The sequence below is a fragment of the Caenorhabditis elegans genome, chromosome III (assembly GCF_000002985.6).
Source record: "Caenorhabditis elegans chromosome III".
Lineage (NCBI taxonomy): Eukaryota > Metazoa > Nematoda > Chromadorea > Rhabditida > Rhabditidae > Caenorhabditis > Caenorhabditis elegans.
In genome coordinates, this window is record NC_003281.10 from 9516412 (window position 1) to 9542782 (window position 26371).

A 26371-nucleotide genomic window follows, 5' to 3' on the forward strand; every position below is an offset into this window, starting at 1 on the left:
AATATAATTTTCTACTGCTAAAAAAATAAAATGGACACAATTTTCAGTTTTTGCAACTTTTTTTCTTAAATAATGGAAGTTATATATTTTTTTTCTGACAAATTGGAAAAAGCGATACTCTTGATTAACAAATTCATATTTTTGTTCACAAGATATTTCAAAATATTTAAAGAATGAAACTTTAAGTTTTCTGAAAATTTTAGAACTGAAACAAAAAATAGATTTTCAGATTTTATTATTGGAGAAAGAACAAAACAATAAACATTTTATAACAGTTGATTGGAAAATTTAAAAAAAAACGAAAATTCATACTAAACTACAAGGCTTTGAATCCTAAGGCAAAAAAACAGGTAACGAGGAGAACAAACGCATCAGTGTAACAAAAGATGGAGTGTACTCGGATTATCAGAGATGTATATTTTTTAAATGATTAGTTTTTCGATGGACACTCGTGTCAGAACGACAGTCATAACATGTATGAAGGAAATGGGTTACAGATAGATGGAGAAGACAATGAAAACGGGAACATGTGATTGATTAAGTTGTGGGAAATGAGGGAAATGCTCCTGAGCAAATTTGAAAATTTCAGGCTGATTTTTGGAATTGAGCAAATGTTTTTGGTTATCAGAGAAAGAAACGGTGCAATTATCTCATATAATTATTTCAAAAAAGCAACGAAAATGCGGTCACGGTTTTCTAACAAAAAAAAAGTTATTTACTAAACTGATATCTACACCTAAAAAAACAAAACAAAAAGAAACAAAAACTGATCTATATGCTATACACTATTAAAAACTAAAATAATCAACGAACAAGTAATTCTAAATTTTTTGAAATTTGATAAACAACTTCCAAAAAATTGGGTGATATCTAATCAATTCTAATCGAGAGTCTCATTGTCAAGCTGAGCAGCAACATCTGTAGTCTTGCTCTCTTCAGTCGTCCCATTTTGCTGTTTTCCGAGAGAAGACAATCCAGGAACACCAATGATCAGTATTCCGTTGATGATGTTTAAGGTATCAAATAGAGAGGTAACTGTTGGAGGTTGAGCCTATAAAAATATTGCGATTTTTTTGCTATTGTGAAAATTTAATATTACCTGGAACAATTCAGTAATGTTTGTACTATTGTCAAGTTTCAACATTTTCTTTTGGAATGTAACAGCTTGTTGAGTAAGCGTGCGAAGATATTCACTCGATTCGTTGACTCTTGGGTGATTTGGTCCATAGAGTTCGGAATAAATAGCGAATGTTTCCTTTTCAGCAACTAGAGCAGCTCGGAAATCTCCACGAGCCGCATGTGTTCGGGCAATCAAATTGGAAATCAATCCAGTCTTCAGCTTTCTCGGTTCTCCAATAGTTTTTGTGATAGCATCAGCCGATTGCAAGTACTTCAAAGCTGTGTCGAACTCTTGAACAGTGAACAAAATGAGTCCAATGTTGGCATCAATTTGAGCCATTACAGGATGTTTCTCTCCAAATACGAGATTCATGAGATATCTCGCACGGTACAATGGACGAAGAGATCCAGGAATGAGAAGTGCTCCAAATGCGAAATGGGCCAAATTGATCTGAAAAATGTTCAATGTCATTGCAGAAAAATTCCCTTTATTTTGTTCTCATTGTTCTTCAAGTTTATCGAAAAACAAAGATGATAAAACATATTTAATGCAGATGATTTTTTATTAATAGTACTTACATATTCAATAATGGTATTTCCTGCATCCAATCCAATCAACCGTTCGCTCATGACCGCTGCCTTATGCTGGTTGTTCAAAGCCTGAAAATTATACGGCATTGGTTTTATATATTACAATTTCCAATGTATTCAGTGTTCATGCGGCTAAATTGTTTTAAAAACCAAAATAACTAATGATAAGACACTTACATCTCCAGTTTCTCCAAGAACGTGGGACAATCTTGCAAGAGCTCTCAAACATTGTGGCATATCTGGATGCATTACACCATAGACAAGTGTCATGAGATTTAGTGATTCGCCAATACACTCGTAAGCTTCTCGGGAGGCACCAATAGACATCGCTTGTTGTCCACGAATGAACATTTTCTTAGCATCAGCAGTGAATGGTTCATGATGCTTGATGATTGGGAAGAAGTTGATGATGTCATCTTCAACGAAAATTGATGTTTTCTTTGCAGTAGAGTTATCCAATTGGTAATCTCTTGCTACGAGCTGAACTCCCATGACTTTGCAAATGCGGCGGAAAAGAGCAGTTTTTTGGATATCATGCAATTCGGTGAACTTTTCAAGGGAGTCGGCCTCAATCGGGTATCCATAATAGCTGGCAGAATCTTCACGGATACTATTCCAAAGTGCTGATGTGGTTAACGAAGACCAGGCAGATGTAACTCGTTTCTTGCCGTTCTTCTTATTGGCTTTCTTCGCAACGTTCGCAGCAATAGGGCTTGGATCCAAAACTACAGAGAATAGGCAGTTGAGAATGTGAGATGTACTTGCGGAGAGTTGATCAGCAGTAATTTGAACATTGATCTTGCGGATGACATGCTTTGCAGATCTAGCAACGATATCCGAAAGAACAAGTGGACGAGCAAATGAGACGCTGTTTTCAAGACGTTTTCCAATTTCTCCTAAATAGCGAATATTGATACCATTGATGTGCATAATGTCAGCAAGATTATCTCCATCAATTGGTTGCACAACGCAATCTTTCAAGTTCTGAACAAGCTCTGGAATCTTCTGGGTAAGGAGGAAATCTGCGGCATCCACAACAACACGGCGTTGTCGTTCAAGGTTCTCTGTTGGTGCATGTTTGACATTTGATGAGAAACAATCCGGATTGAACTTCATAACATAGCGATCTTCATAAATAGAATGAACAACTGCACAAGCTTCCTTGATAGCATCTTGAACGACTTTGTTTTTGGCTTCAAACTCCTTATCTTCGCTGATGGCCATAAAGAGTAGTGATAGTTCAGTTTCTGCTTCGGCTGAAAAATAAAAATAATTTGATTAAGAAAAGTTTTGTACGAAATGATTACCTGCTTGCTTAATCAAAGTTTCATCATTTTTCTCTTTTGACTCGGTAATCAGATCACGGATCTTCTTTGCAGTTAACTGGATGAAAGTGACCAATCTAGACTCACAGAACGCATCAATTAGTTCACGGCGGAGAGCCGAAAGCTTGTGCGGGAATTTTCGTGGATATCCCAGTGTTTTAGCGGCCTCAGAGACCTCTGCGTCATCGAGATAATGAACATCTGGAGGCATTGAACGAAGAAGGTCCAAAACGTATTTTCTACCATCGTTTCCAATTATTCCCTTAGCTTCGTAGCTTGTATAAAGCTTCAACTCTTCCTTAACTCCGTCTTTCTCGCTGATAACGGTGTGAGGCAGCATTTTCAGTTTGTGAGCAGCATCCTCGAGCAGTTCGTGATACTTTTCATCAGAGACGACAGTTTTTCCAAAGTCTATCGATCCATACACAACAGATTGTTCTTGCTCGCGTTCCAAAATTCCTGGTATGATGGATTGTGCAGTCACACGATATCCTCGATAATCGAAAATTGCCATTCCTAGAGTGTTGAGTTTTGGATCATCAAGAGTTGCAAATGCCCGCACTCCTTGAAGATCGGTCGATGTAGCAGCAAAAGCAGCAGCGTCTCCTCCAAGCTCCTTATAATGATCTCTGACGTCAAATCCGAGACTGAAGAAGATATTGTTCCAAATGTACATATGAGTTTTCTTGTCCTCTCCTGGGTTTATAGCCAATATATTTCCATCAAGAATAGATTGAACACCTCTCGCAGCAGCATTTACGTAATCAGCATGAATTTTGTAATAACTTCGATCACGGATTACTCGCTCAGAAATGGATTTACGGGTCATCTCGAAAGTAGTCTGAAGCTCTTCATTCCAATCACGAAGGAGTCCTGGCATATGATCTTCAAATCCAACCCGGAACGGCTCTGTCAATTCAATGGCTCTCAATGAGTCACTCATGTACCCATCAGTTTTCAATGGATTTCCAACCCATGAAGAAACTGGGTAACTGGTTGGAAGTCGCTCAACGAGTGTCTTTTCTTGACGCCGCTTCAAAATTTGAGGATATACTTTCTTGAATCCTGGACTGACATTTTGAAGTAGTTCAATGACGCTTTGGTAGACAGTCTTATTGGAATTCGATACTGTCGGATCGAACCGTCCATCTTGTGAGTTGTTCACATAAAAACCTCTAGTGCAACAGGTGACATGGTAGATGCGATTTTCAACTGTTGTGATGTCGATGTACAAGACATCTCCTCTGAGCTTTCGAGGTCCTGGTGGAGGGTTGTACGGAGAGAATGCGATATCTTTAAGGGCAATGAGCTCTTTTGGTTGTGGAACAAGCAGATGAGCAAGGGAGCGTTCTTTGCATCCTGGAAGAGCATGATCTGGTGGAAGAATATCGGAAGGTTTTGGTTCTTTCTTTTCTTCTGGTTGCAAATTGATTGTTGTCAAATATGATTGAGCATCATTGGTACACGGGGGCTCGTGCTGATCTTCAGTAAGTCCAAATTTGAGTAATTCACGGACTTGGCGGAGGTGGAGACGAGCATCACGAATGGTGTATGGCTCATCGACCACGTTCAAGGTGCACCCATCAACGAATCCCGGAATAGCACGGACTTCAGAGTAGTTGTCTACGGCTGTTCCGTTCAAATACAAGGAGAAACAAGTTCTATGACAAGTAGCTTCACGGTCTAGCAGCGTCTGGTATAGTTCTTGAACCAACTCATTGTCGCTGAGCTGAAAAAATGTCTGGATTCTAAAATCAGGAAAGAAAAAACTGACATGTAGCTCGAAAGCGTCTCCACAAGATGGTTGAATAGTGATCTTCACGAACTTGTCGACTTGCTTATCTGAAACTCAAGGATAAAAAAAAACTAATTTTAGATTTTTCTCACCTGGTTCTGATGAGTCTGGAGTGTTTATCGACGAGTGACCTGAGTCGTTTTCCTCTTGAGGAATTTCGTGCTTCCCATTGATGATCGGCACTTCGACATCAGTTTTCGTTTCGGAACCCAAAGTCATCTGTAAAATATTTAAATATCAGTTCATCTTCATAATTATATTAGCGAAATATTAAACGATGAAGGATTTATGACGCAAATCATGGAATTCGAAAAATTGTGCGAGCACAGCACAATTAACGAATGGATAGATAATGGAACAGCCATGAAGACTTGTACCGAGAAAGTTGCAGAAGAACTAAAAAAAACTACAGATTTGGAGAAGGAAAGGATATTATATACAAAAATCCTATGCTATCGCACTTACGAGCGCAGCAGAGAACAAATATCAGAAAGCAATATCATTAACACCTATTTTTATACTCATTTTCTAATTTTCCGACACTGAATCAAAAATTAAAAACATCTGATGCAATAGGAAACGAGAAATTGGGAACAAAGTGTATTGTAAAAATTTTGCTCCAGGAATGCGTCAATCATCACGTTGGCGCGATCCTCGTTCATTGCGCTTTTCTGGTGCAAGCAAGTGCGCCCCACCGTATTTTCCGACGATAGATTGCATCGAAAGGGGGCACGCAGCGTTTCAGTTTTCTTCGATTTTTCCACAAATTTTGTTTATGCTACATTTTCCTTGGTGTTTCTTTCGTTTTCACTTTTTAATCAAGTAATTTTCAGAATGCTTCCCAATGGATTTTCATTTCTTAATCCCAATTTAGTAGCGGCTGCTAACATTCAACAAGTTCTCCTGAACCAAAGATGCAAGTTTTTCATAAATTTGTAAAATTGGCCAATTAATTAATAAAATAATTTAATATTAATGCAAACATTTTCAGTTGGCATGCCACCAGTTGGATCTATCGCTCAAGTTCCGCTCCTCCAAATGCCCACCCACTCTGTAGTTGCTCCGCACGTTGCAGCTCCGACGAGGCCTTCACCAATGCTGGTACCTCCTGGAATGGGCATAGACGAATCCCACTCATCCCCATCTGTCGAATCTGATTGGAGTGTGCATACGAATGAAAAGGGTACACCTTATTATCATAATCGTGTAACGAAACAAACGTCATGGATAAAACCAGACGTCTTAAAAACTCCACTCGAGGTAAGTGAAAAATATAGTTTACAGCGCTCTTGAAGTCTGATTTCAGAGAAGTACTAGCGGACAGCCACAACAAGGTCAATGGAAAGAATTCATGAGTGATGACGGAAAACCATATTATTATAATACCCTTACAAAGAAAACGCAATGGGTTAAACCAGATGGAGAGGAAATTACAAGTAAGATTTTATCTAGAGAATCTTTCAATTTGAATTATTTATTTCAGAAGGAGAACAGAAGCCAGCAGCAAAGGCTGCAACTGTGGACACTGTCGCATTGGCAGCGGCTGTTCAGCAAAAGAAGGCGGAATCCGATCTAGACAAAGCCATGAAGGCTACCCTCGCATCAATGCCAAATGTACCTCTTCCGTCTGAAAAGAAAGAAGAAGAATCTGTGAACGATGAAGTTGAATTGAAGAAACGGCAGTCAGAACGATTCCGTGAACTGCTCCGTGACAAATATAATGACGGAAAGATAACAACGAATTGCAATTGGGATCAGGCTGTAAAATGGATCCAGAATGATCCTCGTTTCAGAATTCTGAACAAAGTCTCAGAAAAGAAACAATTATTTAACGCTTGGAAAGTTCAAAGAGGAAAAGAAGAAAGAGTAAGTTGAAACGAAAAACAAATTTATGAACAACTACAAACTATAACTTAGCATTTATTTCAAAACGATTCCATTCTCGTTGAGACGTTTTTGTGTCATCTCGAACAACTGATCATCTGTTGCCTCTGCATTTTCTGATTTGACTAGTTTATATTCGTTGATGAACTGCTGAGAGACGCTTGTTCTTGAGCTATCCACTTGAATACCAGCCGTACTTCTGTATGTCTTGTAGAACTTTCTGAATAGAGAAAACAATTTAAATAGTCAGCGCCTGAAATAACCAAAACTTACGCTCTGAGAACATCTTCCTCGTAGAAAATAGAGCGAATTGGTTCGTCGTACTTTGCTAATTTTACATTCCAATCTGGCGGTGTTAATGGTGGAGATGAAACGTACACATCATACCTGAAATGATAATTATATCACGATATCCGCTTGAATGAGTAAAAATTTACCACAAAGGACGATCTGCCCAGTTCAGTTGACCAGCACGGATGAGTCCAGTGACTCGCGAAAAAATATTACCAGAACGTTCCGCACGAGTGATAAATGAAGCCATTTTGACCTGAAAATGATTGGAAATTTGCAGAAGGAGAGAAGAAATTAACTTTAAAAACGGAAAACGCAGTAAGAATTTGCGCACGGAAAGGTGGGAGGGGCGACTCCGCCCCTTGCAAGGCGGCGGCGCGGTTTTCGGCGGGCGATTATTCTCTGTGAATATTTACGACTGCAAAGTCACGGCTTGCAAAGTTTTTATAATTATTTATTAAATTTCAGGATGAAAAACGACTGGCAATCAAAAAGTCTAAAGAAGATTTGGAAAAATTCTTGCAAGAGCATCCAAAAATGAAAGAAAGCCTCAAATACCAAAAAGCCAGCGATATATTCAGCAAGGAGCCACTTTGGATTGCTGTTAATGATGAGGATAGAAAAGAGATTTTTAGAGATTGTATTGTATGTTTCTAAGGCTTTTGAGAATTGTTATTGTTAATTTTTCCAGGATTTCGTGGCTCGTAGGGACAAGGAGAAAAAAGAAGAGGACAGAAAACGAGACATTGCAGCTTTCAGTCACGTTCTTCAGAGTATGGAGCAAATAACTTACAAAACTACATGGGCTCAAGCACAACGAATTTTATATGAAAATCCTCAGTTCGCGGAGAGAAAGGATCTGCATTGTAAAATATTTTGACTCTTATAAAATTCGAATTTAATTGTTTTTCAGTTATGGACAAGGAAGATGCGCTCACAGTTTTCGAAGATCATATAAAACAAGCCGAGAAAGAGCACGACGAGGAGAAAGAGCAAGAAGAGAAACGACTCCGCAGGCAACAACGAAAAGTACGAGAAGAATATCGTTTACTGCTGGAGAGCTTGCATAAGAGGGGAGAACTCACTTCCATGTCACTTTGGACTTCCCTGTTTCCTATTATCTCAACAGACACTCGATTTGAACTTATGCTATTCCAACCTGGATCGTCTCCACTTGATCTTTTCAAGTTTTTTGTTGAAGATCTCAAGGAGCAATATACCGAAGACCGCCGTCTCATTAAAGAAATTTTAACAGAGAAAGGGTGTCAGGTGATAGCAACAACCGAGTACAGGGAATTTTCTGATTGGGTTGTTTCTCATGAGAAAGGAGGAAAAGTTGATCATGGAAACATGAAACTTTGTTACAACTCACTGATTGAAAAAGCTGAAAGCAAGGCGAAGGATGAGGAAAAAGAGTCGCTGAGAAGGAAAAGAAGACTGGAGAGCGAATTCAGAAATCTACTGAAAGAGCATAATGTCGATAAAGATTCCGAATGGACTGTAATCAAGCCAAAGATTGAAAAAGATAAGGCTTATCTTGCCATGGAGAATGACGATGAACGAGAGACTGCATTTAATCATTATAAAAACGGAACAAGTGGAACTACTGCTGGAAGCGAAATTTTGGAAAAGAAGAAAAAGAAAAAGGATAAAAAGAAGAAGAATAAGAGAAGCGATGTAGGTGTTTTTTCTAAATAGATTAATAATTTCCTATTAAAATCGTTTAATTTCAGAATAACTCGGAGTCGGAAGGAGAAATCCGCGAAAAAGAGAAGAAAAAGAAAAAGAAGCATTCAAAGGAAGACAGAATGGACGATGAAGAGAGAGGAAAAAAGTCGAAAAAATCCCGAAAACGTAGTCCCTCCAGGAGTGAATCCCCACGTCATTCGTCTGAAAAACGGAAAAGACGAGAATCAGAAGCTGATTAATTACGCTTTGTCTTATAAAAATGTATTAACTTTTCCTTAAAATCGGTCTCTTTCGTTTTTGAAATGTCTTGATTATATATATTTTAATGAATAAAATAATAATTACACTATCTAATATTTTTTAGAAGAAGAAATGTATTGTTTTACATTTTAAATATTTTCATTGATTTTTTGCTACGATAATATCAGTAATGTACCTCCGTTTAGATGTCAAAAGCGATAAAGCAAAATTTGGCGGATTCGAAAAAGGTGATTCTTCAGTAGTTATATTCTAAAAACCAAATTATGAATGTTCAGATGAGCGCAGAATTATTCTGTCTCACTTATGGTGCAATGGTCACTGAAATGTTGAAGGACTACGAGGATCCAAAGGATGTAACTATTCAATTGGATAAGGTTAGATTTAATCTAGTTTAAGAGTGTTACAGTTTATTATTTTACACTCAAAAATTGATTTTTTAAAAACATATTTTTGAGATTTTTAAAATTTTTATACCTATCACAGGTGATTCGCGGTTTTTAAAATACTTATGAAATGTAGTTCGCACACTTCTACAAGAGGCACCAGCGATATAGTAAAATACTTGCAAAATCGCAAATAATTTGCAAATTGCGACCACCGAGAATCGCGATGACCAAAATACTGCTAAAATGTTAGTGGTCCCGCAGCGAAATTCGCGATTTACAAAATGCGTCTGTAATATTGGTGGCCATAAGTATTTTACAAACGGCGAATCATCTGTGTATTGTCGGTGTTATAATATCAGTTAATTAACATAAGAAAGTTAAAGTTTTTTTTTCAAAAAAATGTTAGCCTGATTCTATCAATTCAAGGCATCTTTACATGTTCATGGCTAAAACTTATTTTTGTGATACAATTTTTTCCAGTGTTTTTAAAACTTATTAAAACTCCGACAAATGTGATTTTAGAATAAAAATAATAAAAAATACAACAAACAACTTTTTCTTGCCAATTTCACATGTAAGGTTGGCAGAACCATGATACATTTTTCCTGCAAAACTCCAATTTTTCTTATAAATCCTCAATCGAATGTCAATTTTTAAAAATCGAAAAAAATTGTATTTTCAAGTTTATCTAAATTGTGAAAAACTGACGGTTTCCCATAATTAACATATAAAATTTTAAAAAATCACAACAAAAAAATCGACAAAACACTAATATTTAGATGTTAGAAAACCATACATTTATTTTAGATGGGATTTAATATGGGCACCCGCCTTGCCGACGACTTTCTTGCCAAAAACGCCAATGTTCCACGATGCGTTGACACTCGACAAATCGCTGATGTCCTGTGTCGAAATGCGATTCCCTGTTATCTCGGAATTTCAGCCACAGCTTCATCGTGGACAAGTGGCGATCGTGAATTTACGATTACACTTGAAGCGAATCCACTTACGGAATTAGTTCAGGTAATTCGAAACAAAAACTCTGAAGTCAATTAATTAAATTTCAGGTACCCGCACACCTTGTTTCGGCCGGTCTTTCCTACTCTCAACTGATTGCTGGTGCAATTCGTGGTGCTCTTGAAGCAGTTCACTTTAAAGTTTATGCATCAGCTACAGACACTGGTGCAAATACGGAAATCAGAATTCGCTTCGATCAAGTCTTGAAAGACAGCCTACCTGCCGGTGAAGATGATTAAATATATGTGATGGCTTGTTCAAATTTTCTCATTCCGAAAAGTTATTTATTGAAAATAAAATATATTGTAATTAAAATTGAGACGTACGTGAAAACGTTGCAAATACAAAATGTGTACAACATTTTAAACAGTTTTTTTGATTATTCCCAAATTTCATAAGAACAAAATGTCAGCCAATTCGGAGGATCAATCTGCACAACTATCACTTCATTTGGACAATGAATGGTAAGCTTTCAGATATTATCAATACGTGGTTTTTGCACAAGGTCTCGACACGAAAATGTTATGTTAATTGCAACAAGTGCATCTTTGAAGACTACTATAATTTTGAGCTTTCAGAATTTTCACTGATTTTTCAGTCTTCCGTAATACTGTGAAAAATTAGTATAAATTCCGCAACAACAAAAGTTTACAACTACAGTGCTCTTTTAAGGCGCATACCCTTTCCGCATTTCAAAAAAATATGTCGTGTCGAGACCAGATACCGTATTTTTGGCGCAAAAATCGAGGAATTATCCATTCTGAACCGAAACAAATAATTACAGGTCCTTCAATTTTGGCTCTGAAACGCTCAATGCTAGTCAATTGGACAAGAGTCAGGATCAGACAATCTTTGAAAACAACTCAATTCTTGTCGACAAAAACGTCTACGAACAATTAGTTGCCACGTGTGATGCGATGAAGGCACAATTGCACCAATTGATGGAAATGGTCGATGAGAAGACATTTGATGATCAGAATCAAAATTCAGAAGAAATGAAATTAATTCTGAAAGAAAGAGATGAACTGAAAAAGAAAGTCGATCAAAAGAGCAAAGAGACTGTGCATTGGACCAAAAAATACTATAAATTGAAAGCTTATGGACAAGAAATATTGAAAAAGCGAGAAAATGAAATTAAACTGCTGAAATCGGAGGTCGTTGATGGAAAAAAGAAGCTCAATGAGATAGTTGAAACGATCAACCATTTGGAGGATGCAGCAAATAAAGAAAAGATCAAACGGAAGAATGTGGAAAGTGAGATGCGAAAAGCTGACAAGATCATCAAGGATGCTTTGAGGGAAGAGATGGAAGCAAGGAAACAGTCACAGAAAGAATATCTTCTTGAGAAAACTGAACGAATGGCTCTGGAAGAGAAAATTAGTGAAAATGTTAGTACTTGATTCTACTTGGTTTGAAAGTTTGACCAAGTTTTGCAAATTTCGCCTCAAAAAGTACGGTATCTGGTCTCGTTCAGTTCAAATGTGTGTGCGCCTTTAAGGAGTACTGTAGATCGTAAATATTTCGTTTTGCGGGATTTTCTAATTTGTTTGAAATTCACTGAAAAGCATGGGAAACTATAATATATCAAATTATTTTGAATGCAAACTAGGAAAAATCAATTTGATTTCCCTCCTCAAAGGCACAAGTTGTTTTTGAATCTAAGAAAATCGGTCGTTTCGGGACTAGATACCATATTTTGGTGCACAAATCGCAGTTTCCAGGCCGCTAGTGCTCGCGGAGTCATCGTCCGAAGTACTTGTCCTGTTGCCGATCATCACATCCTGAACCAGCGAATCGATGTTCTTCAACGACAGCGAAAAATTCTAGTGGAAAGTGTAAGCCAACATTTTCCCATGTTCCTTCTGTTAATACTACTTTTTATTCCAGATCAATAAAAGAGATTCGCCCATCCATCATTAGATCTCCTTCATTTTCAATGCTCTGTTCAAAAATTCAAACTCGTTGCAAATCAGTTCTAATAGTCCTCGATCAATAAATATTTCATGTTTCTTTTATATTCGAATTTTCAAAGAAAAACTACAGGAGTGTTCAAGTAATGTTTAAAAAAAACCAAATACGGTGTATTTTACTGGAATTTAGCCAAATTGTTGAGTAGAAATTCAAAAAATTGTCAAATGAAGTATCAAATTGGCAAATCCATTCAAATATTACTTTCAACTTTTAGCACTAAAATCAATAAATCGTGCCTCATGCCTGCCTGCCTACGTGTTGTCTGCATTTCGGCGTGAAATGGAAGGTTTGGTGTGCGCACCTGCATGTTATAGATTTCCTCGCGCAGCGGCCTTCTACTAATTATTTATGCTAATTTGCTTAAATAAATATTTTTACTTTTATTTTTAAATTTTTCTTCAATAATCTAAATTTTTACAGGCGAAATGGAGGTTAAAATAGAGGAAACCGATTGGGACGAGGGTGTTCCAGGAATTTCATTTTTAAAAGACGCGTTTTCTCGAGAAGAGATTTCTCCACCAAAAGACGATAAAAATCGAAAAAAGGAAGAAGTTCGAATGAAATTGGAAAGCGGAGAATATAGCGTGGTAAATGAATAATTTAAAGTTTTTAAAGTCCAAATTCATTAGTTCAGGTGTATCGATGCCCGACATTCGACGAAATTTTGAACGAAAACGGACAAAAAATCGATCTCGTTCAATGTAAAAACTGTTTTGGTTTTCTAAGCGCACGAACAGGAGGCCACATGAAGTATGGAGACTTCAAATTTATTTTTTTAATTAAAATTTGAATTTTCAGAAACCATAAAAACCAACGTTGTAAGCCGTTAAATGGTCCACCAGAAAAGAAACCGAAGCTTGATCCACAAGTAGTTGGTAATCTCCAGAATCATATTCTTGATTTCGTCACTGAAAGCGGCGTCTCCTTGAATATTGCCGAATCGGAAAAGTTTAGAATATTCATCATTTCAATGATAATTACTGGGTATTACAAGTATCCACTTCGTATATAAAAAAAATAAATTTCAGAAACCCGAATGTTAACGTTGACGAACATCAATTTCTTTCTGGCGAATGGATCAGGAAAACTATGAAAGAAAAATCCTGTCAATATCTTGATAATATTGGAGCCGAGCTGAAAGATCCTGTATCGAAAGGAGATGCATGCTTAATATTAGACTATGGCCGACAGCTGGACGATACTTTTTCGATTTTTGTGTCATATACTAATAGATCGAGCGGATATTTCAGTTTACGTGTGATTCCTCTCGCATTCACGCCTCTTTTTGAAAAGAAGATAACCGAAAAGGTTACTGTTATATTATTTTTAAAATTAATTACGAATAACTTTCAGACACTGGATTACATTCTTCATGCGACAGATCGTGTTGGTCTCCCAAAAGAACATGTTCTGAAGTTGAAAGTTGTCGCTGAAGGTGCCACGAATATGCTGAAACTTGGGGAATATTTCGATAATTGTAACTTGTGATTTTCTCGATTTGATTAAAAAAAAAGGAAAATTTTCAGATTCACCGTATGCCTATCATTCTCTTCAAAAATGTGCAGAAAGAGTTTTCGATCCACTGAAACCGTGGAAAAGTTCGATAACTTCATCAGAAAAATCACATGCGAAAGTGATCGAAAAAGGAATAGAAATCTGTGGAATGATTTCCTCCAAACTCCGGCTTTACAAAGTTTGATAAATATATATGTTCTTTCACTGATTCTACTATGTTTTCAGCTCACGGAGCAACTCTCGAGAACGCCTGCCCAATCCCGTGCAAATGAATGGCTGGCTTCTTATCACTGCGCGAGAGATATTTTACATGTCTTTCCACAAATTGCAGATCTGAAGGACGATCGAATCGAACCTCTTGTCGACGAATTGAGACAATGTAAAGGTGTTTTGGAGGATTGTTTTGAGATTTTCTCATTGTTCGAGAATCCTCTCAAGTTGTTGGAACAACCCGAACAACAAATTCAGAACGTGGCTGGGGTGATGTTCGAACTTTATGCTCAATTAGATAGAATATACATCAAAGCAGTGGATCCAAAGCAACCAAAAGAGGTAATTTATTATAGGGACGAAGAGAAATGCGCTCCGCCTCCAAACATTAGGTCTCCATAGGTATTGGCGGCAAACATTTTTGTTGTTGCTGATTTCACCCATTTCCAGTCATTTTCCGTCCATCTTGATTTTGTTTTATGTCTAAATGAGTTTTTTAAATTTCCTTATGACGGAAAAATCATTAAAGACAACGGAAAAATACTTGAAAACGTTTAAACGTTTGAATTTCTGGTTTTGCCGCTAATACCTAACGGGACCTTAATTTTGGGGGCGGAGCGATATCAAAAGGTGCATTTTTCTGCGCTCTTATAATAATTTTATATATTCTTTTAGAGTTTATCCATAATTTTTCAGTGTTTGGCGGCAGTTGCAAAAATGGCTAAACTATCGATTGCTCATTACACTAAAATCACTGTCACCGACGTTCATCTCATCTGCGCGTTTCTTTCGCCGGATAGTAAAAATTTGAAAAACTTTCCGGCTCCAAAAAAAAATAAGGTATTTGTTTTTCTTTCAAATTAAATTTTGAATTTTTTTTCAGGCTTATCGTATAGTAAACACCCTTATGAAAGATGTCGTTGTTCCACCACCATCACTTTCTCAACCAATACTTTCTCCATTGCTGTGAGTTTGAAATTTTAAAAATTATTAATGATGTTGCTGATATTACAGAATGGCGATTAAAAACGATCCTTCTCCAATTCCAACTGTTTCACAAGAGTTTAATGACTACGTCCAGCTCGTCGTCTCATCGAAAGATGCTACACTAGCGCCGTTAGAATTTTGGGCAAAGTATCAGGAACGTTTTCCGAGGATGTCAGAGATTGCAGCCAAAAATTTTTGTGTGATGAGCAGTCCGGGTGTCTGCGGGCCTTCATTTATTGTTTTAAGAAGTCTTTTCCGAGTCGATCGACATTCAAAGTTTCCCGATACAACCGAGTTGATGATGATCTCATATCTCATGGCAAATGAATTAAAATAATTCGATGCTTTAATTTTAATGTTGAAACATATACTTATTCGATTTCAACTGACATTTTTCTTATTGAAATTAAATATTTTAATAAATGAGTTTAATACTTTATTTGAAAAGTTTCGGAACATGGAGGGGTAAACACAATTATAAATCGGTATTTAAACAGCTTTTTGCGGCAAAATTACGGTACCTGGTCTCAAGACGAAAATTTTTTGATGAAAGCAAAAAGCAGTGTGCCTTTGAAAAGTACTGTAACTTCAGTTTTCGATAAAACTTTTCTAGAAATTCTTTGACAAATTAATGTAAAGAATTCCCCGACAAGAGTTTGAAATGACAGTAATCTTAAAAGGCACAAACCTTCTTGCATTTAACAAAAATTTGTCGTCTCGAGATGAGGTACCGTAATTTCGCTACAAAAATGGCAAAACTTCAGGGTTTGGATAATAAAAAAATCTGCCATTCAACCCAATTGAGTGAATGAATTAATTAAACAAAAAAGGAAAACGAGAGATGAGTTCATTCACAATTCTTGAGAAATAGGATGAGATTTCGATTTTACAATTTTGAGATATTCAACAATTTACATCTTACACGAAAATGGGTGAGAGATCAAACACGATCAGTACATATAAATAAATTAATAATTAAAACTTAACAATTCAATTTAATATAATCTTGATCTGGGCTAATATCAATGTTGAAAAAATCAAAAAATGAACAAACGAGATCAATGGGTACTTTTTCGTAAATATTCGGAATCAATACAAACTTTGCATTAGGATTATCTGATTTCAACATTTCATAACTTCTCGAAGGAACACTGATAACTAATCTTTGTTCGGATTCTTCCATTTTATCCATTTTCCTCAAAAACTCTTTCAACTCTGTCACATCACGTGGAATGTAGACATCAAATCCGAGTAATCGAAGATTTTTTCCCAATCCAAGAACCATTGTGTCCACCACTATTTTCAGTTCAGATGGCTTTTGGAGCGGTTTTTCTGGATTTCGATGGGTGTGGATAATCTGAAAATAAACTTTTTCATATAAACAAATTCTCTTAAGATACATCTACAACTGGGTTGCAGATATGTTTCAGATGCAATGAAAAAGTTTTTGTACATTGCCTAACTTTCCAAAAATCGAGACTTTTTTTGAGAACATTGCTGCATAATTTTTTCTATAATTTTTATATTTTAATCTGATTTTTATAGATTGCGTTTAATCATTTAATAATAATTTTAACAGTATAGGGTTTCATACCTGCTGCAATGTTTGAAAGTCCACAAAAAACGAAACATTTCAAAAGTTTGGCAATTTACCAAAATTTCATGAAATTGGAAGTTGACCAAAAATAAATTATTCTACGAGTTTTAGTTTTTAACTATTTGTATTTAAACGATGTGTGGTTCCGAACACTGGAAATGTTTGAAATTTTTCAAAAAACCGAAATTGTCAAAAAATTTGGGAACTCATCAGTTTTCATAATTTTGGAAGTTGACCAAAGATAATAGTTTTCTATTGTACATTAAACAATATATTGTTTTTAGTTTTTACTATTCAATTTTAAACTTTGTTTGGTCAAGAAATCTAGAAATAAGTGAAAATTTGCCAGAAGTTTGGCAATTTACCAAAATTTCAAAACTTTGGAATTTGAAAACTATTGGCATTCAGTTTGCTCGTTTTCTTTTTCTGTTTAAAACTCCTAAATTTTCCAAAAATTTAACAATTCAATAATATAGTTTAAAGATATTATAAGTCCACCATGATTATATCTCATTACTTATATATAAAAAAATACATGAGGGATGTTACAATTGTAGTTTGTAGTCTGTGACGTCACACTTGCAAGGTGTTTCCGGCTGTTGAAGGGATTGTGGGTTAGGGTTAGTGGTGGGATATGGTCGGGATACTGTAGTAGTACTGTAGGGGTACTGTAGGGTTACTGTAGGATTACTGTAGTTTTGGAAAAATTGACTTTTTGTCTTTTGAAGTGATATTGGTTTGAGGTTAGTGGTGGGATATGGTCGGGATACTGTAGTAGTACTGTAGGGGTACTGTAGGGTTACTGTAGGATTACTGTAGTTTTGGAAAAATTGACTTTTTGTCTTTTGAAGTGATATTGGTTTGAGGTTAGTGGTGGGATATGGTCGGGGTACTGTAGCAGTACTGTAGTAGTACTGTAGGAGTACTGTAGGATTTCTGTATTTTTGAAAAAAATTGGCTTTTCGTCTTTTGAAGTGATATTGCTTTTGGGTTAGTGTCGGGATATGGTTGGGGTACTGTAGTTGTACTGTAGAGGTATTGTAGGAGTACTGTAGGATTACTGTAGTTTGGGAAAAATTGACTTTTCGTCTATTGAACGGATATTGGAAACTTTGAGAAAATTCCGGAATGCTCCAGAACCTTCTGGAAAATTCGAGAAAATTCTGGAATGTTCCAGAACCTTCTGGAAAATCCGAGAAAATTCTGGAATGTTCCAGAACCTTCTGGAAAATTTGAGAAAATGCTGGAATGTTCCAGAACCTTCTGGAAAATTTGAGAAAATTCTGGAATGTTCCAGAACCTTCTGGAAAATCCGAGAAAATGCTGGAATGTTCCAGAACCTTCTGGAAAATTTGAGAAAATTCTGGAATGTTCCAGAACCTTCTGGAAAATCCGAGAAAATTCTGGAATGTTCCAGAACCTTCTGGAAAATTTGAGAAAATGCTGGAATGTTCCAGAACCTTCTGGAAAATTCGAGAAAATTCGTGGTGAGACCCTTCGTGGTGAGACCCATCTTGGTGAGACCCATCTTGGCGAGACCCATAAGTTTTGGCGGGAAATTCAAATTTTCTGATAAAAATTTTTGGCGGGTAATTCAAATTTTCTGAGAAAAAATTTGGCGGGAATTCAAATTTTCTGTGAAAAATTTTGGCGGGAATTCAAAATTTCTTTGAAAAATTTTGGCGGGAATTCAAAATTTCTTTGAAACATTTTGGCGGGAATTCAAAGTTTCTGAAAAAAAATTCTGGAATGTTCCAGAAGTTTCTAGAAAATTCGAGAAAAGTCTGTAATGTTCCAGAACTTTCTAGAAAATTCGAGAAAAGTCTGGAATGTTCAATTCCCTGAAAAAAATTCAAGAAACTTCTGCGAAGTTCTAGAACCTTTCAAGTTTTGATACTCCTAGAATATTCTGAAGTTTTAAGAATTAAAAAAAACCAGAAATTGTATAGATAATTTCCAAAAACGCTCGCCAAAAACTTTCGGAAAGGACCGGAAAAAGTCTCATAAAAGTTCCAGGAAACTTGAGGTTTTAAAATTGTAATTGCTTAAAATTAAGTATATAATATTTATGTTGCTCGAAAACTTCCGGAAAACAAGGAAAAAAACGTTCCATCTGCAGTGAAATGCTTAGAAATTTCAGAATTTGATTTTAATTTTGAGTACGCCAGTCGGAGCACGCTCTTCAGCGCGTGCGAACGGCTGGTTAATAAAAAATTCTGCAAAATTTGGTCAAATTTTCAAATGTTCCAAAATAAAAATTCCAAAACTAAACATTTTCAGAAATCTATTTTTTATCTCTTTATTATGATACTTGGTCAGATGAGACTATGTTAAGAATAATTAAAACTTGTTTTGATTTTACAAACAAACTGACCTGATAAAACTCATTCCACGGAATCAAACTAATATTTTTACAATCCCTCCTAACTTTTTCTTTCTTCACAGTAATCATATGTGATTCGACCAACAACTTTTCCGCATCCAATTCGTGTTTTCTAACTACTTCCACTATTTTTTGAAATACTTCAAAAACAGCGACCGCATCCATTACAGCGTAGATTATCTGATTTCTTCTCAATGGACGACACTGCCAATTTCCACATTGTTCTGATTTATCCATTTTCAATCCAACAAGATGATCAGCAAGTACTGACAATTTACTTGTTTTCGTGCTGAGATTCAAAATATCCATCGATAATGCATTCACATTTTCAGCCAGAGATTTCACACAGATTACATTTTGAATATTTTCAATTTTGAAATTTTTGTTGATGGAAGGAACAGTGAACATTGCTTCAATGTCTTGTCGAATATCAAATCCAACTATACTAAATTTGTTTGATTCAAATAGACCTTTATAGAGCCTAATCCATACATCATCACGAGATGCCAAATTGTCAATTGCCACACAATTTATGAGCCAAGCTTTATCCTTGAAAAATAGTTGAATGATTGCCAGTCTTGATGTGCTGAAAAGTTTCATGATTTCAGATAGTTATTATACCGAAACAATTTTTTGACACTTCTGTATAGAACAATATTTACCTAGAACATGTTTTAATTATCAAAATTATTTAAAAATAAGTTTTCCATAAATGGTAATTTTCCAAAATGTCTTAATTATGGAAGCTGACCAAAAATTACTGTTCTCTACGAATTTCATATTTAATTATATTATAGGTATCTGTATTTTAACATTTTGGGAGCTATAATGTCCAGAAATTCTCAAAATTTCTCAAAAAGTCCGATATTTTCAGGTTTCGCATGTAGAAAAAAAAAATGATATGCGACGAGATATCCAAAATTTCAAAAACTACTCTACATTTTTGTAATGAATTACCAACTTACCTAACATCTATCAAATGATATGGTTTAAACTCAGAATCATATCCAATATACATCCCCTCTTCCAGTTCTCCAAGTTCAGACAACAGAATTTCCAAATCTTGCTCGTTTTGCACAATTCGAATAGGATATTTCTTTTGTTCCTCAAACACATACAGTTGTTCGTCTTCTTCCTGACAATTTTTTGTTCTGAAAAATAATATATAAATTTAATTTGTAAACTTGGTCCAAAATCTTACGTTCTCAATGCCTGCAACTTTTCCAAACCGTTTTTCATTTCGGTAGTTGGATTTTCAAGTTCTTCTTTTAAATCGGGTGGCATATATTTTGAATTACGGTCGATATTCGAATAAGTTGCCCAGAACAATGCTTCAATTCTGAAATTTGGGTTATTTATTATTTTTACTCTAATCCTCTCTATTTTCAAGTTTTTACCGTCTTAGAAGTTTAGGAATATTTCTAATTTTTGGTATTAAAATAATTTGCTGAACTCTATGATCTGTACAGGTTTAAAATTAGTTTGCAGTAGACAAAAAAAAAAAAAGTTTGGCATGGTTTCCGCGTTTTAAAAGGTTAAAATAATGTTTTTAATAAATTTTTTAACAGTTTTTTGAAAAATTGAAAAACATTTTGGACCGTCTAATTATGATATTGTTAAGACTACATTCTCACTAACAATGCTCCTCCATTTATAATAACCGACAAGTTGGAAAGATTTTAGATTTTAACTGAAAATATACTTTTTGTTGAAAATCTTAGTACATTTGAAAAAAACTAACCTTCTTTCATAAATACAAGTGTCCCACAATAAAATCAAAAACTGGACTATCGTTTTATCCGTGCATTCAGGTAATGTACTCTTCATGTGCTCACAAAACAATTCATCATTCATTTCGTGATCTTCAAATCGCTTGCCAACAAAATATTTCAATGCCTTTCTCTTCATATTTGCTACAAATTTCGGTGCATCTCTCCTCTCCTCCAGATCAAACTTGAATTGTTTCACTTGTCCATTAAAAAACTTTTGCATAAAAATAGTTAGAGATTTTCCATGAAATCGGCTCAAATTGATTGTAACCATTCCTTTTTCCTTATACGGTTCAAAAAATGCATTGACCGTCTCATCAGTTTCAGCCACAAATTGATCAAGAAATGAGATGTATGATTTTTGAAGTTTCTTACTTATTTTAAGAAGTTCATCAACTATTTGAACCTTATCACAAAGGATAAGTGGAAGGGTAATTTGTTCAAATGAATAATCATCAACTACTTCATGTTTCATAACAATTTCAGCTGCTTCTTTGAATTTTTGATTTTCAAGATATTCTTGAACTTTCGATTTTCTCAAGTCAATCACAAATTCTTTTGAAATCTTGAAGATTTGTAGTAAGTATTCTTCATTTTTTGGCTCCTTAACACATGCAAGTCCCGCCTTCTTTTGATAATATTCTGTCATTTGTTGTTCCATAATGCTTTGCTTATCTTGCATCCAATTCATGAAATTCATCAGAATCCATTTTGATAAAAGCGATCCAATGGGTTTCTTTCGCTCCGGAAGTTGTTGTAGCATAATCAGAATTATATCAAAAACATTCAATGGTTCTAATTCTTTTTCCGAACCCGTTTTAATTTCTTCATTGGAAACAGACTCTTCTGAACTTTTGAGATCTTCATCAAAGAATTCCAGAGACTTCTGATATATTTGTTCCTCCTTCACTGATTCACTTGATTTACTTTTGACTATATCCTGAAAAAATTCAAATAAAACTAGGTGCCGTATCATCTTGATTTGTGAATGACTTTATCTTTTTTAATGTATTTCCGAAGATGTGCTCATTTGAATTAATACTTTACTCGACTAATAACATTTGCAATCCCGCGAAAGAGAATATCCGATTGATAAAAAGTTGAAGGCAACCAAGTATTATAATTAGTTCAACAATTATATTATAGGAATACTAAAATCTGAGAATGCGCATAGTGCAACATATGTCTGCAGACAGATCTGACGCTCAAAATATCTCGTACACAATTATTCAAATGACGACCCGAGCACTGATGTAGATTTACGGCGCTGAACTTTCGAATTTATTTTACGAATTGTGACAGCGGTACGGTAGCTGCCAAGTATCGGTTGTTTCGAGACCCGCTACCGTATTTGTGGTTCAAAACTAAAAATTAGGGTCCCTCATTGAATGAAAAGAAGCCTACTTTGAAAATCTTCATTCTTGCATCAATAATCTCAAACTTCAGTGATTTTTGCTTATTTTCCGGAACATCTTCCGATGATGTTGTATCTCCCATCTTAAAAAAAGATTTTTATATCTAATAATTCAAATTTATGAAAAAAAAAAGAATTTAAAATTGTAGAGCCTTGCGAAATGAACATGTTAATCACTTTTCTCAAAAATTGGAGAAAGTTTTGAATTTAAAGAAGAGTCACTATTAAACTAAACATTTAAAATAAGCACGAAAAATTCATTTACAAAAGTAAAGAAGAATCAATTGAATGTGTTCCCGCTCTTCCACCTCTCTCTCATCCTGCGTTTCTTTCTTTTCTATGACTCTATTTACGACCTAGAATATATCGATCGTCGTAGCGCGATGTAGCGGTGCATCTCAGGAAAATAACAAATAAACAACAAAATATTCATTTGAAATGAATAATGCCAGATGAGGCAAAAATATTAACAGAATAAGTATTGAATATTAAAAACCGTTGAACAGGGAGAATAAAACTAGATAAACTTAGAACTATTACCGGGACGAGGTGATATTACATGCAGGACACAAAATGTGGATAGGAAAAAATAAGAAAAATGGTACAAGTTTAAAACGAGAAGGGGAACGGGATTTCGAATTCAACATTCCTGGCTGGTGCTCTCCGACGCTTGATTGCCACGACCATCACAAGCCACCGTACCGCATTCTCCACACACATAGAAGCTGAGATTTCGACGCTTGAACTCGTCATCAGGCACTTTGTGGATTCGAACTTCAATTCCATCTGGCAGATTGGTGTGAAGTGCAGTTTGTCGCCTAAATAAAGCCAAATTAGGTTTTAATAATATTAAAGGATAAATTTCTTACGTAATATGTAGGCATCCTGTGGGAACAGTTGCCACGATCCACTTGCTTGTTGGAGATGGTCGCGACATTTCCACTTTTACTCCGTCGTAGTCGTCTGGATTGATATGAAGCATACGATTCCACCATTCTATAAGTAAAAATAAATTTCCATGTTGACCGCAAGCGAGAAATAAACTAACCTTCCAGTGGAAATTCGCTCATATCCGCACGATAAACATTTTGCACATGGATGACACAGTATTGGTGCAAGAAATGTAAAACTGGTCCGGGGAATTTAATTTGAAGCCGAGAATTGCATTCAGTGCATCGAGGATATACGTCTTCCGGACGAATATCTACGTTGAACAGGTCGAAAAACTCAATAAGCTGATCTACGGGAGACATGTTATTGAGTTCCGGAATTGCAATTGTATAATTATCATAATCCATTTTCAAGGCTTCGTAACTTTTCGATGGCACTGTGATTATATGACGTAGATGCTCGCCGCCAACTCGTTCAATTTCCTTCAGGTACTTTCGGAAGTCGCTCACGTCTTTTGGAAGAATAACATCAATTCCAACTCTCCTGAAATAAAAATTTTCAACTTTAACATTTTTTAAAGATAAACTTCAAACCTCAGATTCTTTCCAAATCCAATCAGCATTGTGTCAACAATAACTTTAATGTCGTGTGGTCGCTGTGGTGATCTCGTAGGATTACGATGGCTTCGCAAGATATCGTAGAGCTCAAGCCATGGAATAGTTTTCAGCTTGCGGTACGATTTGTGTCCTTTGTCTTTTTTCGGAGCCATTACATTTGATTCTCTGACAATCTTCTCGATATCTGCGTCCTTGTTTTTCTCCTCTACAATCGACAAGATTTTCTTGAATGTTTCCACCACGACAACTGCGTCCAATGCTGCGTACACAATTTGTTTTTTTCGCAGAGGACGACATTGCCAGTTACTGCATTGTTCAGTTTTGTCGAGCTCCAATCCCAGTAGATAATGTGTCAAATCTGCCAATTTGAAAGTCTTCTTTGGCAGCTCTAAAATTTCCATGTCGATATCGCAAACATTCTCTGCTAATCGCTTCAGATCGAATGCATTTTTGGTATCTTCTATCTTCATGGATGACTTCAGTGCTGGGATTGTAGCCATTGCATCCAGATCGTTCCTCATATCAAATCCTACGACTTTTACAGGAGAATCTCCGAACAATCGAGATGCGAACTTTTGCCACCAGTCATCTGCCATATTTGCCTTTTCTAATTCTACGCAATCCACAAGCCATACACAATTTTTGAAGAACAATTGTATGATAGCAATTTTCGAGTCACTGAAAATCGGTGCATATGGAATTTTAAGAATGAAATTGTTCACTTACTGAACAGCTGTAAGATTCGACGGTTTCCACTCAGAATCGAATCCAACGTAAACAGGTGCTGGCTCGTCGCTTAGTGATTTGATCTCGGAACATAAGTAATTCATCTCAGATTCAGTTTTCACCATGTGGATTTGAGTTCTTCGCTCATTCTCAAATACGAATAATTGTTCGCCATTTAGAGGAACTTGCAGTGTTCTGAACAAAAATGGTTTTAAAAAAGTCGAAGAAATCGAAAACAATTACTTTCTTCTCACTAGAAGTTCTTTTGCTTCTCTGAGCTTCGAATCAGGTTGTCGAAAGAAGTCCCTCATAACATTCGGCAGTTGATAGCTGCTGGAACTAGCGATTCCTAAGTAGATAGCAAAGCAGATGGCATCTATTCTGAAAATTGAATTTTAGAAAGAAAAATCTTTTTGAATGTCACTTACTGTTTCTCGGTGTCATTTGAGCTCCACAAGTAAAACAAAATAGGTTCACGAACATCTTCGGCTTTGGTAAAAGTTTCAACCATATGCTGGAAATAGTTGTCATCGGATTTTCCCTTCTCGTATCGTTCACTGATATTAAACTTCAATGCCTTCAGATTCCCATTCTGTGAGTGGTTTTTGGCGAACTTCGACAATTCCCTGGAGAAGTTGTATTCGTGAGTATTTTTGTTGATAATCGTCGAAATGAGTTTGTCCAACGTTTTTCCCGTCAATTTCTCCATAGGAATCGTCATAATTTTGGTTTCCTTGTAGGGTTTCAGCATCTCTTCAACGGCAACCACTGAGATTCCAACCATTCGATCAAAAAACTCTACAAGCTGCTGTTGCATCCTCTCATTGTTACTTATCAATTTATAAGCCGTTTGATCTTTGCCAGATAGCATTAATGGAAGAACAAGATGTTCGAAATGATGATCCCGTAGAAGATTGTACTGAATAGCCATATCTGCAGCAACGGAGAAGTCTTGTTTCTTGATGGCAGCATCTAGCAACTGTGTAATGTCCTCAGTGAATTTCTCTTTGGTGATATCGAAGATTTCACTGAGAAGCTGCTTTTGTCCAATTGTGCACACATCTAAGGCGTTTATTTGAATAGTTCCAGTCAGATATTTCTGTCTGAGCTCCGTCTCCTGTCCCGACTCTTTTAACCAAACTCCAAAATCCTCCAGATACCAAACCGCCAAACTTTGTCCCGATGTTTTTCCTCTATCCGGCATCGCTTTCATCATATCCACAGCCATTCCGTAGATGTTGACTCCTTTAAATGTATAGATTATGAATGAGGGTTTTTTAAAGTTTTTAATAATAAAAGAACTTTAAAATGTTTACCTGATCTATAGTCCTCGTTGAAAAATTCTCGATTTTTGGCTCGAACTTTTCTCTCCCGCTCAGACTCGGGTCCATTCATAATTGCTTTCAGAACTTCCCGGCGTGACTTCAACGGTTCGGCGTAGTCTGTTCGATATTTTGCCTTTTTCTCGGCTTTCGTTAGCTTTCTTTTGTACGGTTCTTCTTCCATTTTCGAAACGGACAAGCTTGATTCTGTAAAAAGTATAAATAAATATTTGTCGAAAAGTTAGTACAAAAGAAATTAATCAAAGAACAAGGAAAACGTGTTTCCCCACGAGAATTCGTATTACGGAGAGGAAAATCTAGAAACGGCCCAAAAACCGAAAGAACAACAGAAAAGCGTTGTGGATTATTCGATATCCAGCACTTTTTGCACAAATTGAGGCAAAAATAATGGAAAAAGAACCAAGAAATCAATGAACAAAATGGAAAATGAATTTTTAAAAAATTGTCGATGGTATTTAAGATGTGCAGGTTAGCGAATAGTACTGTATCACGGCGGCGATTCAAATGATCTACGAAGCAATTACACGAGGAAAATTAATGGAGATTATGGAGCAAATTGAGGGAATTAATTATAGTATAAAAGTTTCGAA

The 26371-nt window shown here is 35.9% G+C and overlaps 8 protein-coding genes across 10 annotated transcripts; 4 read left to right on the forward strand and 4 right to left on the reverse strand.

The window, feature by feature from the left end:
* Positions 1–219: 219 nt before the first annotated feature.
* clu-1 (Clustered mitochondria protein homolog) lies at positions 220–5049 on the reverse strand (the record flags this gene model as incomplete). The annotated part of the gene is made up of 7 exons (NM_066696.9): positions 220–1051; positions 1100–1570; positions 1699–1779; positions 1888–2966; positions 3018–4764; positions 4810–4877; positions 4923–5049. The coding sequence occupies 7 exons, from the start codon at positions 5047–5049 to the stop codon at positions 881–883; spliced, it is 3744 nt and encodes a 1247-aa protein (NP_499097.1). The 3' UTR covers positions 220–880.
* Positions 5050–5663: 614 nt separating this feature from the next.
* prp-40 lies at positions 5664–9038 on the forward strand (the record flags this gene model as incomplete). Of its 3 annotated transcripts, NM_001268076.3 has the most annotated exons (8): positions 5664–5746; positions 5822–6090; positions 6137–6266; positions 6314–6696; positions 7474–7650; positions 7697–7871; positions 7919–8682; positions 8739–9038. In NM_001268076.3, the coding sequence occupies 8 exons, from the start codon at positions 5665–5667 to the stop codon at positions 8931–8933; spliced, it is 2175 nt and encodes a 724-aa protein (NP_001255005.1). The 3 variants fall into 3 exon arrangements, with proteins under 3 accessions (NP_001255005.1, NP_001407496.1, NP_001255006.1); NM_001420554.1 differs by lacking the exon at positions 5664–5746 and having other exon boundaries at positions 5827–6090; positions 8739–8933; NM_001268077.3 differs by lacking the exons at positions 5664–5746; positions 5822–6090; positions 6137–6266; positions 6314–6696 and having other exon boundaries at positions 7543–7650; positions 8739–8933.
* mrps-23 (Small ribosomal subunit protein mS23) lies at positions 6710–7261 on the reverse strand. Its single transcript, NM_066698.10, has 3 exons — positions 7152–7261; positions 6988–7101; positions 6710–6934 (listed from the first exon to the last, which is right to left on the reverse strand). Exons 1-3 carry the CDS (start codon positions 7253–7255, stop codon positions 6751–6753), a joined length of 402 nt encoding a protein of 133 aa, NP_499099.1. The 5' UTR covers positions 7256–7261; the 3' UTR covers positions 6710–6750.
* A 102-nt stretch (positions 9039–9140) lies between the features above and the next one.
* trpp-3 (Trafficking protein particle complex subunit 3 homolog) lies at positions 9141–10672 on the forward strand (the record flags this gene model as incomplete). Its single annotated transcript, NM_066699.7, has 4 exons — positions 9141–9182; positions 9231–9329; positions 10149–10364; positions 10409–10672. The coding sequence occupies 4 exons, from the start codon at positions 9141–9143 to the stop codon at positions 10595–10597; spliced, it is 546 nt and encodes a 181-aa protein (NP_499100.1). The 3' UTR covers positions 10598–10672.
* A 67-nt stretch (positions 10673–10739) lies between these two features.
* Positions 10740–12367, forward strand: ZK1098.6 (uncharacterized protein). Its single transcript, NM_066700.3, has 4 exons — positions 10740–10822; positions 11143–11746; positions 12080–12193; positions 12246–12367. The coding sequence occupies exons 1-4, from the start codon at positions 10764–10766 to the stop codon at positions 12276–12278; spliced, it is 810 nt and encodes a 269-aa protein (NP_499101.2). The 5' UTR covers positions 10740–10763; the 3' UTR covers positions 12279–12367.
* Positions 12368–12747: 380 nt separating this feature from the next.
* Positions 12748–15480, forward strand: ZK1098.2 (uncharacterized protein). The gene is made up of 9 exons (NM_001027812.6): positions 12748–12916; positions 12964–13079; positions 13128–13313; positions 13358–13637; positions 13683–13813; positions 13856–14396; positions 14751–14894; positions 14938–15020; positions 15069–15480. Exons 1-9 carry the CDS (start codon positions 12755–12757, stop codon positions 15376–15378), a joined length of 1953 nt encoding a protein of 650 aa, NP_001022983.2. The 5' UTR covers positions 12748–12754; the 3' UTR covers positions 15379–15480.
* Positions 15461–22294, reverse strand: ZK1098.3 (uncharacterized protein). The gene is made up of 6 exons (NM_066703.2): positions 22195–22294; positions 20763–21730; positions 20223–20360; positions 19987–20172; positions 19013–19607; positions 15461–16398 (listed from the first exon to the last, which is right to left on the reverse strand). Exons 1-6 carry the CDS (start codon positions 22285–22287, stop codon positions 16024–16026), a joined length of 2355 nt encoding a protein of 784 aa, NP_499104.1. The 5' UTR covers positions 22288–22294; the 3' UTR covers positions 15461–16023.
* Positions 22295–22619: 325 nt separating this feature from the next.
* On the reverse strand, positions 22620–25969 carry mut-7 (Exonuclease mut-7). The gene is made up of 8 exons (NM_066704.10): positions 25755–25969; positions 24867–25683; positions 24682–24819; positions 24439–24633; positions 23689–24390; positions 23253–23638; positions 23074–23200; positions 22620–23022 (listed from the first exon to the last, which is right to left on the reverse strand). The coding sequence occupies exons 1-8, from the start codon at positions 25942–25944 to the stop codon at positions 22845–22847; spliced, it is 2733 nt and encodes a 910-aa protein (NP_499105.1). The 5' UTR covers positions 25945–25969; the 3' UTR covers positions 22620–22844.
* Between the last annotated feature and the right edge of the window lie 402 nt (positions 25970–26371).

Coding starts and splice junctions, on each gene's coding strand:
- ZK1098.6 (NM_066700.3), top strand. CDS start 10,764: ATGTCAGCCAATTCGGAGGATCAATCTGCACAACTATCACTTCATTTG. Junction 11,747..12,079: donor AAGAGAAAATTAGTGAAAAT/GTTAGTACTTGA, acceptor CGCAGTTTCCAG/GCCGCTAGTGCTCGCGGAGT. Junction 12,194..12,245: donor GAAAAATTCTAGTGGAAAGT/GTAAGCCAACAT, acceptor TTTTTATTCCAG/ATCAATAAAAGAGATTCGCC.
- ZK1098.2 (NM_001027812.6), top strand. CDS start 12,755: ATGGAGGTTAAAATAGAGGAAACCGATTGGGACGAGGGTGTTCCAGGA. Junction 13,314..13,357: donor ATTTCAATGATAATTACTGG/GTATTACAAGTA, acceptor AATAAATTTCAG/AAACCCGAATGTTAACGTTG. Junction 15,021..15,068: donor CCAATACTTTCTCCATTGCT/GTGAGTTTGAAA, acceptor CTGATATTACAG/AATGGCGATTAAAAACGATC.
- ZK1098.3 (NM_066703.2), bottom strand. CDS start 22,287: ATGGGAGATACAACATCATCGGAAGATGTTCCGGAAAATAAGCAAAAA. Junction 20,361..20,762: donor ACTTGTATTTATGAAAGAAG/GTTAGTTTTTTT, acceptor CCCAAATTTCAG/AATTGAAGCATTGTTCTGGG. Junction 19,608..19,986: donor TATCATTTGATAGATGTTAG/GTAAGTTGGTAA, acceptor GAAACTTTTCAG/CACATCAAGACTGGCAATCA.
- mut-7 (NM_066704.10), bottom strand. CDS start 25,944: ATGGAAGAAGAACCGTACAAAAGAAAGCTAACGAAAGCCGAGAAAAAG. Junction 24,820..24,866: donor TCAAATGACACCGAGAAACA/GTAAGTGACATT, acceptor TTCAATTTTCAG/AATAGATGCCATCTGCTTTG. Junction 23,023..23,073: donor ACAGGATGCCTACATATTAC/GTAAGAAATTTA, acceptor GGCTTTATTTAG/GCGACAAACTGCACTTCACA.
- mrps-23 (NM_066698.10), bottom strand. CDS start 7,255: ATGGCTTCATTTATCACTCGTGCGGAACGTTCTGGTAATATTTTTTCG. Junction 7,102..7,151: donor TGGGCAGATCGTCCTTTGTG/GTAAATTTTTAC, acceptor TTATCATTTCAG/GTATGATGTGTACGTTTCAT. Junction 6,935..6,987: donor GAGGAAGATGTTCTCAGAGC/GTAAGTTTTGGT, acceptor TTCTCTATTCAG/AAAGTTCTACAAGACATACA.